Source organism: Lepisosteus oculatus, chromosome 1 (genome assembly GCF_040954835.1).
Source record: "Lepisosteus oculatus isolate fLepOcu1 chromosome 1, fLepOcu1.hap2, whole genome shotgun sequence".
NCBI classification, from domain to species: Eukaryota; Metazoa; Chordata; class Actinopteri; order Semionotiformes; family Lepisosteidae; genus Lepisosteus; species Lepisosteus oculatus.
The window spans coordinates 59,310,139-59,322,532 of NC_090696.1; the positions used below are offsets into that span (position 1 = coordinate 59,310,139).

The 12,394-nt window shown below is 38.5% G+C and overlaps 1 protein-coding gene across 1 annotated transcript in view; it reads left to right on the plus strand.

Moving 5' to 3' along the window:
• Nucleotides 1-2,676: 2,676 nt before the first annotated feature.
• The window catches only part of nfxl1 (nuclear transcription factor, X-box binding-like 1), a 57,507-nt gene continuing 47,789 nt past the window's right edge, over nucleotides 2,677-12,394 (plus strand). The window contains exons 1-6 of the mRNA XM_006629846.3: nucleotides 2,677-2,726; nucleotides 4,554-4,771; nucleotides 7,220-7,393; nucleotides 8,024-8,133; nucleotides 9,703-9,833; nucleotides 12,175-12,353. Coding sequence (XP_006629909.2) covers nucleotides 4,570-4,771; nucleotides 7,220-7,393; nucleotides 8,024-8,133; nucleotides 9,703-9,833; nucleotides 12,175-12,353 — 796 coding nt within the window. The 5' untranslated portion in view covers nucleotides 2,677-2,726; nucleotides 4,554-4,569. The remainder of the gene's footprint in view (nucleotides 2,727-4,553; nucleotides 4,772-7,219; nucleotides 7,394-8,023; nucleotides 8,134-9,702; nucleotides 9,834-12,174; nucleotides 12,354-12,394) is intronic.

A 12,394-nucleotide genomic window follows, 5' to 3' on the forward strand; every position in this document is an offset into this window, starting at 1 on the left:
ATTGGTGTCAGAGCGGGGCGGGATAGCCCTTCGCCGGGGACGGCGATTTAAGCGGGGGAGAGTGTAACGCTTACGGCCGACAGGCACTGTGTAAGAGCCGGCGTACCAGAGCGGGTGACGTCACCGCCCTTCCCTGTGATAGCAGGACCACAGCTACTGGGCTGTGGAGAGATCTCTCTTTGGCTCACGGGGCTAGGTCGCTGCAGAGAGACGCGGAAGTCCCGGGTTCGAGCCCCGGACGGTGCAGGGGCCGACCTAATGCGGCAAGGGCGCCCGCCTGAGCCCCCGTTGCGTTACAGTATTTTTTAATTTTTTAATGAAATCTAACTTTCTTCAAACTTTTATCTGGTACTGTAAATGGCTCTTTAGCTTTAATTTAGTTTAAAAGGTCTGCTTTGCAGTCAAGTTTGTGAATAATGAGATGCATACCAAAACACGAAGACAATTATGGTCAAATGAAAATTTTATTAGAATCATTACAATCATTTGACAATTTTAATTCCATTACAGCATCCACACGAATTACTAAAATCATACCAAGTTGGGCACTGTGCAGAACCGATTGGATGACTATTTAATTAAATTGAAATTGTGCATAGGGGAAAACCATTTTTGGGACCTACTAATAGTAAAACCCCTGAGTGAGCCAGGATCTAAATAATCCTTTTCAGGAATTATTTGCACTTGCTCAGGTACCTACTATAAGTCAACTGTGAGAATGGTTTCAGTTTGCAAACATAAAAATGTAGAAATATCCAACATAAGCAAAACATTGTTACTTCCTTCAATTCACAACTTCATCTGTAGTGCACTCTAAAATCTGTTGATAATTTTCTACTTCAGAATCTGTATAGAGAATGAAAAGCAGTAATGTCAGACCTACTTTCTCAGATATACTATCCTTTACTAAAACAAAATAATGCCTAAGCAAGTGTAAAGTATTCATTAAAGTATATATTTTCTAAATAAACTGGTGTGTAATTATTTACACGTTTCTGAAAGTTATACAGTACTATACCATATTAAAAGATGGTTCACACATTCTGAACCTGCCTTTTCTCTGTGTCCCCCGAGATGGCAGCACACAACAGACCATCCATTTTCTATTTTATCCAATATAGGGTATAGGGTTGTATAGGGTATACAATATAGAGAGGGAGGTGGAGCCTATCCCAGCAAGCAATGGGCTCCAGGCAGCATACCCCTGGACAGGATACCAGTCCATGACAGAGCACACACAGACAGAGACACAGACACACACATTCACTCCAGGGTCAATATTCCCAGAAGCCATTTAACCTACTAGTATGTCTTTGGGTTGTGGGAGTAAACCGGAGCACCTGGAGGAAATCCACATGAACATGGGGAGAGCATACAAGCTCTAAGCAGATAAAACAACAGGAATTGAACACAGAGCCCCGGTGCTGCCCGGTACCTGCAGTCTGCCAGACATCTGGGATTCCTGAAAGGGGAAAAGGCATGAAGGGATAACCAGTGCATCACCAGCAGTACACAACCAAAGAACAAAAATATCTCTTGACAACACTCTTGATGTGCACCTTTGCAGCCATTGAAGAATAAACACTACTTTTCCAACTGAGAAAAAATAAACCCCAATTTTTTAAAATAAAAAGTATAATTGAGGTGGCCAGTATTTCAATATGTTCTGAATAATTCTTGTTTGCATTTTTGGTTATCTAAAACACAAAAAGTACATTAATACATATTCAAAAGAGTTTAATTAGTAATGGATTTAAATTAACCTTGTTGAACTAGCAGTCAATGATACCTCTTCTGAATGCATTGAATACTCGTTTGTCCTATCAAGTGGCAGTTAAACCTTCCTATAAACTTACAAAGCATGCTTTCTCCATGTAATGTATTAATCTCCTAACATTAAACGGCAATCTGTTTATAGTTGCTTTATCAATAAATTAAAGATTAAATCTAAAGATTAATTTTACGCTTCAGATGAAATAAAAAAAGTTTGCATGGATCATTAGGATATATAGTAGCCTAACTGGAAACTTAAAATATGCTGTACGTTATACACTTCACAATTATGGTGGTCTAGAATAAGCACCAGTAACGAACAACCTTCTTATTTCAAAATGTACTAGATGACACGTATGGCAGGACTTTACATTCTAGATGACTCTGCTCCATAGGGATAACACTTACTCAATGTATTCATTCACCAGATTCCCCCAAGTCAAGCTGTAATATTAAATCGTAAGCTTTCATGTTGTAAGCTTACAAAACTTCAACGTTATTTGAAAATGGAAAATATATATTATTTTTATTTTTTAATAAACAAAATGTATTTACCCTATTAAAGAGATATTTCACATGTAACCGCTGATGTACGATTATTGAAAACAAACACAAATTCAACTCAATCATAAAAATACTAAAAGGAATAGAATTATACACCAATTTATTTTAAGAGTTTGTTTTCCCAAGTTTAAAGATGGTCATTAACCGTACGACATTTTATCTCTACAAGGGAGATAGGAAATTCATTCAATACATTTTATCTTTACTCTGACACGTTGCATTCACCGGTTACGTAGCTCATTACGGTGCATAGTGGGAATTGTAGTTTTCAATAATTGATTTCTAACGGTACGTGGCTAAAGTAAGACTACTGCTCCCATGTTGTGTCTTGATTTCCGAGCTTGCGCATGATGCACAGGACAATCTAGATGAGTAGTGATTCTGCACTGGTGAGTATATTTTTGAATGGACTAGCTAGGAGCATGTTTTATACGTTGAAATACTAAAAATTGTATGGTCAACATACTGTTAACAAGTGCTTTACATGATGAATTAGTATAGACTGTCCGAATTATTTTATGTTTTACTATATCGGACATTTTGAGCTCAGCATAGGGGGTCAGAAGCAAAGCAGGACATTCGACTTCCAATTGCAGAAGGGATCTGAACTCTGACTATCACTTGGCGGACTGTTTAATAATCAATGTTAGGATTAGACTATAGTAGTTCTGAGTAATCTGCGATATGACTCTATCACATTTGTGTAGAAAGTGATGCATGTGTTGATAACACGTCAGTATACGTTGAAATTGTGTTGCATTATCAGGGTTACAAAATGATTCAATTGCAACAGAGTGCTCAGTCCAAATAACAGGTTGGCTTACAGAAAAGGTTAAAGATATCTGGTTTCTAAATACGGTAATAATTTATAAATACACATATGTCAGCGTCCGTACCTGTGTTCTCCTATTTTCTATGGGAATGCAGTTCAAGGCACGAATTTAAAGAGGAAATAAATCTAATTTAACTTTGTACCAGATTTTGTATTTGATCCAGGACTCAACCAATACAATTCTCTGCTTCACCACATAGTTCATACATAAAACACTATTTTAACAAATGTATTTATATAACATTTGGTTATTGTCAGAAGACCTGAACATTTTCTATGTGAATAATATAAAGACTCTGAAGAAGGTACAGTAATTCACTGCACTAAGCACACCTTGTTTTGGATACAAATTGTCAGCCTAAGAAATTCGTAGGAATTAGTAGTAACATGCTAAATTATTACTGTTCTTTTTAGCTGGGTTAAACTCCATTTGTGAGATATCAAATTAACTTGCTGCTGTTTACATAAAATTGTAATGAAAATTAAATTGCGGCACTCTCGAAAACAATGACCAAACACTAATGAGTTTTTACCAGAAAGCTTTGGGTCTAACTCAACGTGATGTTTTTAACCCTCACCTGGTTACAGTGAGGGACGAATGGTCTAAAAATCGTTTGGAAAGCTGAATAGAACTCACTTGCTTCTGCTTTGCACTTTGCCTTTTATCAGAAGCATACCTTCAAAATGGGGGGGGGGGGTAGTGTGCTGAAAATGGGTTGTTACGGCATTGAAATTGAAATGAGAAGAAATATTCCAGTGGATTTAAATGGTGAATGTTTTATTAAGAATACAATTATCAACACATTGGCAATTCTGAAACCTCAAGTCACCTGCTTGCTTTTTTAGATGGTGTGCGGCAGAGATAAAAAAGCCAGCATCGTACAAAGAAAGCTCTGAAGTCAAGAATCTCATCTCATTCTATAACCACCTGGTGAGGGTGGTGGTGGTAACAGGCTGAGCAGAGCAGGACAGGCCAGACTTCCCTTTCCCCAGCAACAGTCTCCAGCTTCTCCTGAGGAACTCCCAAGCAGAAGGCCAGACTAGCCAAGAGATACACAGTGATCCCTCCAGTGTGTCCTGGCTCTGTCCAGGGTCTCCTTCCAGCGGGTCATGTCCAGTACATCTCCAGCAGGAGGCGCCCTGGGGGCATCCTCACCAGATGCCTGAGCCACCTCAGCTGGCTCGTCTCAACCCAGAGGAGCAGTGACTCTACTCCAAGAATACGGAGCAGTCTCACCAGTGAAGTCTAGTATAGCATGTGCACAGGACACCAGCAGGGCGTACTCCCACCGTCTGCCCTGTGTTCTAGGCCCTAGGTTGTTGAAACGTCCACCAGCAATGAGTGGCTTTTTTATAACGCTGGCATTTCTGTATGAATCTGTAGTTTCGACAGGAGCGTAATGGAACCTGCCTGGCGTCAGCCTGGCAGAGGGAGAGGCCGGGGCCGGGGAGGATCGAGTGTGGCCCCCGAGAATGCAGTTCCCAGGGCCCCAAGAGACAAGGGGGTCCAGACCCCTGGCGCTAGCGCAGATGGTGGCCCAAGGCCTGGCAGGGGCAGAGGTGGAACTGCAGCGGGTGTATTGGAACCGATTTCTGATAAAGGTCAGTTTATTAATTTTAACTGCTTTGCTGTGACGTCGTCTGGAAATATGAAACTGATGGTGAACTAATGGAGCTAAGTGTGCAAGACAGCACTTTTTATGAATCAAAAATGGACATACTGATATACAGAAATGAATGTGTTATATAGGGAAGAAATGTGTGAAGCTGGCCTACCAGGAAGAGTTTCCAGAAGAAACCATTGTTAAGAGTGCAGAATAAGAGACTTGCCTGGGCCAAAAAACACAGACACTGCACCTTTGAGGCCAGCTTCACGCAACCTCCTCTGAGCAGTTGATGTTGAAATATCTGTACTTCTAGTTGCCTTGAGCTCAGCTTGTATTTTAGGGGCAGTTAGCCGCCGGTTTCACAAACGTGTGACTCTAATAAACGTATTCTCTGATTATGAGGTCACCTTTGGCCTGCCTGAACCTTTTCGGTCCTCACGATGGCCATTTTTTTCCTATTGCTTGGTAATCTTGGCCATAGCAGTTACTGACACTTGCAAAGTTCTTGCAATTTGTCTTAAAGTAATTATAGACTTGCTGAGCAAGTTTTGCCATGTTCATTCAAGAATTACAATTTTTTGCCCATGCTCCATATATTTATAGTAATCGTGAACCCTCATCTGTTTACTAATAATTGGTGACAAAAGGTAAATGAGGTAGCATGCTAGTTAACTGTGAGAACATCTAACAAAGACAATTTTAAACTTTTTAGTGTTCTAACACCATGTTATACTGTACACATTTTGACTTTTAATTAAACCTGGGCTTCAGACTGAAATCTGCTTGTTTTGGGTGCTCATTTTATTGAAAATGAAAAATTAAACTTTTTTAATGCAGTTCACTTAAGATTATAAGTACACATTATCATGTAATTAGATATATAAGTGTTTATAGGCAGGTTTATACAGTTTAAAGCACAGATAATTGTGAAAAACCTGGTTTCAAGCAGGTGTACTCAAACTTTTGACTGGTACTGTACACGTGTACACCTTTTTAGTAATACAAAGTTACAAACATAAGGAAGGTTACAACACAAGGATGCCATTTGGGCCATCTAGTGCATTTGTTAGTAGTTAACTGAGCTGAGATCTCATGCAGCTGATTTTTGAAAGAAGCCAGGGTATCGGCTTTAACAATATGACTGTGTTTCTTTTACATTCCCACAAACTTTGAGAACAGTGTCTACTGTTCTCAGTTTCAGTGTACATAGCTGTAGCTCCTAATTATGTCCTCGGGTTATATGTTTCACATTTGATTCTGAAAAGTCCCATAGCTCGACTGATTGGACTTGGATGAAAGCTTTACTTGACAGAACCCCTTATTGTACCCCAGTAGCAGACAAAAAAAGGCTCACTATCATTGTCTGGTGCTCTGGCTTTCCTAGTGCATATTTTGGTTTGTCGAAACATGATTTGATGAGTCTATGATTTTTGACAAAGACAGCCTGTCCACTGTCTTTTAGGAGATAGTTTCTTCATGAGTCAAGTACCAGTATCTGTGAATTCATGGCTTTTGGAAACTAGGTCAGGTTAAAATAAGCTATCTTATTCTTCCCTTATCTAAATATTATCCAACAACTTTTTTAGTGTACAACAGCTGTTTTAGTCCCATATAAAGCTGTTACCATATGACCGTATATGACTGTATAATTCAGTTAATTATGACCATAATTGATCAGATTTAACTGAAGCTCATTTGGAACATCTTTGATGCATTGAATTGTGGTCAGCTGTGACTTTACTGTACCAGCAATCATTTAAAATGTACAGTAGTTTCCAGAATTCAGACCTGTGTCTGATAATAAAGAGCACTGTTACTGGTGAATGTCTAGAGAAGTCCTGAGTAAAAAAAGGACCTCCTACTGCTGAAGATTCTGTGGTGGGGTTGGCACTGTAATGGGCCCCAAAAAAGTAGGGACACATTCTCCTTCTGTGGGAACTATGGTATCGGAACTCTGCAGCCATATTGTCAAGTTGCATGACATAAAAATGGGAAGGTCATTTGTCCCATTGAAAATATGTCCTTTAAAAAGGTGAATGCACAATTATGGAAAATATACAGCCCTGTCTCCTAGCCTCTGATACTAAAATTCAAGAAAGTGGCAAACATTGCACTTTCTTTTGCTTGTAAATGTACACATGCACAATTGCATTTGATCTACATTTGCACATGGTTGGAAATAATTTTCTGGTCTTGTTGTCAAAGACAAAGCCTATTGATCAGTTTGTGATTAACTGGTGAAATAAGGTATTGATAGAAATGAATTTAAATTTTAAAAACTTGTGTTTTTGTAGTGTAAAGGAATCTCTTCTGTATAATTCATCCATCATTTTTAAATATCTGGTTAGTTGAGAAAAAATCTGTTGCAAATAATGCTTGATTTTGCATTATTACTCTTCTGTTTGTTTTTTTCCCCATTATTTAATCCTTGTTTTTCTTGCAGAACTGTCAACTCAAGCCAGGTTTGAAGAGATACGGAGATCCAATCAGGCTGTGGCTCAGAAGCTCACAGAAACTCAGTACAGCTCTTCTTCCGATGAGGAAGGGGAGGAAGAAGAGGATGGAAAGCAAGGGAAGATTTTGGCTTCTACGTTTACCACCTACACAAATCAATCAGGTAAAGCCCTAATACCAGGGTATTTTACCAAACAGCCTTGTGCCTTGTCTCCGTCTTCATGAAACTCAAGCATTTTGGATATAAATGGATATAACTTTCCAGCTGGATAACGCTGATCTGAATGAACGCTGAAGTGTGTTAATATTCAGTGTTCTTGACACGATCTCTACTAGAACAGAAAACATCAAAAATAAAAGCTGCATTTAGAAAGATTTAACAGATATGTAGTTCATATAATGATAGTGATAACCTTTTTAAATCCTATCAAAAATGCTCAATATACAGCTGCAGTTTACTTTTAAAGTAAACTTTTAATCACGTTATCAAGCATACAAATACATTTGGAGGAATCTGTATATGCAGATGTGCAAAGCTGTTGCGGGGGGAAACCTGTGTCATTTCTAATGATGTCAAACTGTTGCTTTCCAAAACTTGTACACTGATATCTTTTTTTCTCCACATTTAATGCCCTAAATGAATGGTTTTATTACAGAAAATGTTTGGGGAGTTATTATTTGTAGAGTCTTCTTTCCTACATCTTCCAACACATCTCCGAGGCTATACTGACTCTTAGAAAAAATAATCTGATACTCTCTATGTAAGTGCTCATGTTTAATTTTTTCCCTTCAGGTGGAGATATCACAGACCTGGAACGTACCAGGCAGTACCTCAATGATGCTTTTCAATCTGGGGCTATAACTTGCTTAATTTGTATCGCATCTGTAAAAAGGAATCAGGCGGTAAGACTTATTGATGTACTGTACTGTAACCTGCAGTGTGAAGGATTGTGATAGCTACATAAGGCACTTTGCTTAATATTAGCATAATCATGGAATACTACCAATTTATTAATGGTATCTGGTATTACATTTACTTAATAATTAATATAATAATAATTGCTTACACTTATATAGCGCTTTTCTGGACACTCCACTCAAAGCGCTTTACAGGTAATGGGGACTCCCCTCCACCACCACCAATGTGCAGCATCCACCTGGATGATGCGACGGTAGCCATAGTGCGCCAGAACGCTTACCACATATCAGCTGTTAGTGGGGAGGAGAGCAGAGTAATGTAGCCAATTCATAGAGAATTAAGAAAATACATTTAATCTATAACAGGACAAGAAGGAAATAGCACAAAGAATGCAAGAAAATAGACTTACATTTGATTAATGCTTCAGTTTAAATCCACTTTGTGCTAACATATAGTGCATATTTTCCACATATCTGGGGTTAGGGAAGTTAAATAAAAGTCTTTTGCCCCATTTTTCTCACAGAGTTTTTATACCCCAAGTGAATAAACTTGTATTCTGCTGTACCCTATTGTACTGTTAATTAGCTTTCCATTCGGTATAAATAGTTTTTTTCAAACAAATAAAAAAGATAATTGCTATATAAAGTATCTCCAATAACTTTGACATTGTCTTTTGTCCGGAAGCTCTCTTAACAGTACATGAGGGTGTCACCTGTCACCTAAAGAGATGTTTTGCACTTTTTGGTTGGGTGAATATGCAGAATGTTTGCTTGTCTGACTCCCAGAGTCTTTTTTGGTTGCATGTATCTTGGTATCTGTTCTGTCTGTATCGTACATACAGCAGTAGTCTGCATGATTGAATAGCATTCTCATGCAAGGCAGTTTTAGCTGGAAATCTACACATATTGACGTTATAAGGACTGCCTTTTCTTATCTCAAAAGGAGTCGTTCTTGTTCCAGAAAGTACTTGTATATTGTGGTTCTGTGTATTAATAACAATTCTCTTCTGAACGCCTGAATGGAACAATGCTATTGATAAGGGTTTTGTAAAGCTACAATTTGTAACAAAATAGACCACAAAACTAGATATGTATGAAATACTTTAAAGAAGTATTAGTGAATATAATGGAATCTAAATGTTTTTATTTGAACTTGAACTAATTTTTTGTAGTGATCTGTTGTCTGGGCTATGCTTATTTTATTTTGCATTCTTAGATGTTACCCGTGTTTTACTGTTTGCTCCTTCATTGAGATCTTAACAAGTGTAGCAGATTGCCTTTCCAAGAAAGCTTTCTCCTCAGTTAACTAAAAGAAGATTTGCATAAAGATGTTTTGTTCTGAAATAAGTAAAATGACAAGCAAGGATCTAAGCATAATAGTTTTTTCTGTTTTGCTCTGCCCAGGTTAACTTGACACACAAATCCGTAAGAATCATGGGTTCTAATCTGAACTAGAATCAGGTTTTCATTTCTAAGTGCATTACTTTGCCATATCTACTGACAGAAAGGTTTCATTTTCATTGACTTACACTGACTTTTCCTTATTTCTTGTAGATCTGGAGTTGTTCAGGATGTTACTGTATATTTCACATGCCCTGTATTCAGAAGTGGGCTAAGGATAGCATTTTCCTGGTGTCTTCAGTCACCGATGAGGACTTTGGAAAGAAAGAGCACCCGTGGCCTTGGTGAGTGGGCTTTGCTGTGTGTTTTATGTGTGTTCTGTTTGCAGATGTCGATACACTAGTGGAATCACCTTCAAAGTAAGATTCTCCCCTATTTCACTTCAGACTCTTAAAGTAGTTAGTGTGCTGCACGTTCTACTTGGAAACAAATTCATCTTAACTAACATTGTAATACCCAATTGATTAATGCATGAATGATTACTGTATCACTGTATTACCATTCATATATGGTCAGTTAGTGTTGCAAGTGTTGTGCACATATTCCTACATATATGGAGTGTTAGTGTTGTACTCACCCACAAGCAGGATTCAACCTAAGGTCTGGCTATGTGCTTTATTGTACTACTGTATGCTGGTTTTTTATCTTCACAGCACCCAACACAGCAAAAAAACGCCATATAGAAAAGCAACTTCCCAGAACTTGAACCACACAGCCCACACGTACAAGCTGCAGACAAGTCCCTTACGCTAAAACGTTGTCCCTTCACTGGATGTGGATGTCTCAGATCCTGTTGGAGTAACATCATTGTGTTGGTCTCTTTTACACTTAATCATTATTTAGTTCTTCAGTAGATTAGGTTTGACCACTTCTCAAGGATATAGTCTTATTTTATGCCCTGTGGAAATGCAGTAGTATTACTAGAAATAAATACAAAACAGAAAATGTAATGAGGCTAGAGTGTCTTTTATCTGGTTCATATCAGAATAGATTTCAGTCTTTTCTGCCATATGGCAGGTACTGTCTAGGTGTTTTGTTGTCAGTATCAACATCAGATCAGTGATGTTGGATAAATGACAGCTGCCTTCAGAAAACAAGAATGGAGCTATTGATGCCTTCTCGGGTGGTTTCAGTGTGTCAGAAATATTCCATAATGTGGATCAAGTGTTGTGTATATTTGCTCCTTTGAAGGCAAAGTAGTGTACTGTATGTCACTGTAAGTGCAATGCAATTTGCCGATCACGATGCGACAAATTAAATGTGCATATCCAATCTTTTTTTAATTGAAAAGTGCTTTATATACTGTACTGCTTGCTCATCCTGTGATTTTCATATTTCACGTTTCAGACCCATGATGAAATTCGAACCGGGCATTCAGTTTATATCACAGACAGATTTACAGATTGGATAGTATCTTTCTTAAAAAAAACAAAAAAATGTTATTTGGTAATTTCATTTATACAGAGCAAAGTCATTTTTGTCATATGAGAAATAAGTCGTATAGGCTCAGTAATGAGAAATTCGTGTGAGTTTTTTTTTTACCGTATACAGAGAATATAGAGTAAGTGAATCAGTTACTTGAAACAATGCATGATATCGAATTTTAGTATTTCCATCCATCCATTTTGTAACCTGATTATCTATTACAAGGTTGTGGGGGGAGCTGGAGCCCAAATCAGCAAGCAACAGGTGTGAGGCGAGATATACCCTGGACAGGGAGCTACTCCATCGCAGGGCAGACAGACACAAACACGGAAATAGTTATATCCAGTTTTACAGGAGTCCTGAAGAAGAATTGACCCACCAGCCTCTTTTTGGCCTGTGAGAGGAAACTAGAGCACTCAGCATAAACCCATGCAAACAACGGGCAGCAACGCTAACCACTGTGCCACCGTTCTGCCCAGTTTTAGTATCTCTAAATATAAAATGGAAATGTATCTGTGTACCTATAAAATCTATAAAAATCTAGGTTTTGACAGTTATAAACACATATAAGTTAGTTATATATCTATGAACACATACTCTCTGGATTAGTTCAAGTAGGTACCTGCGTCAGCATGCGTAAGCTGTATAAGTAAATAAGTAAAGGAATAAGTAAAAGTTTATTCCATGGTGAAAAGAGAAGAAAGGAAAAGCAGCATTTTGGCTGTGGAGCTTTCTTAGGGCATAGTTTCTAAGAAGTTTCTTTTTAAACTTATTGAATTGAATATCTTTAATGCCTGTTCCAGTTACCTCTCACAGATCAAAGACCTGCTAGTAGGTTAATTGGCTTCTGGGAAAAATGGCCCTGGTGTGAGTGTGTGCGCCTGTCTGCCTTGCGATGGACTGGTGTCCCGACCAGGGTGTATCCTGCGTTGTGCCTGTTCCTTACAGGAATAGACTCCGACAAACCTGTACCCTTGAACTGAATGAAAAGTGTTTAGAAAATGGATGTTTCATGCCTCCTCTGAAAATGAGACAGGAGTCTTACAGGGAGGTAGAACGTAGCTGTCCGTGCTTGCGTTCATTTGTAAGACCTTCTATTTTGTTGAACACAACTGTATAATTATTACCTACTTTTTTACGTATGAGAGACGTCTGCAGATAAAACATGCCTAATAGGTTCTTTTTGTTGTTTTGGTTTAGTCCAAAATGTAGGTTTGAGTATAAACCACATCAAACGCCCAACAGATACTACTGTTACTGCGGGAAGGTAGAAGATCCTCCTCTTGACCCCTGGCTTCTGCCTCACTCCTGTGGCCAGGTCTGCGACAGAGAGTTTAAGCCGTCCTGTGGACACAGGTGCCTGCTACTCTGTCACCCAGGTATGAGATTCCAGGTGGAAATTTCTGACATTAAATCAATT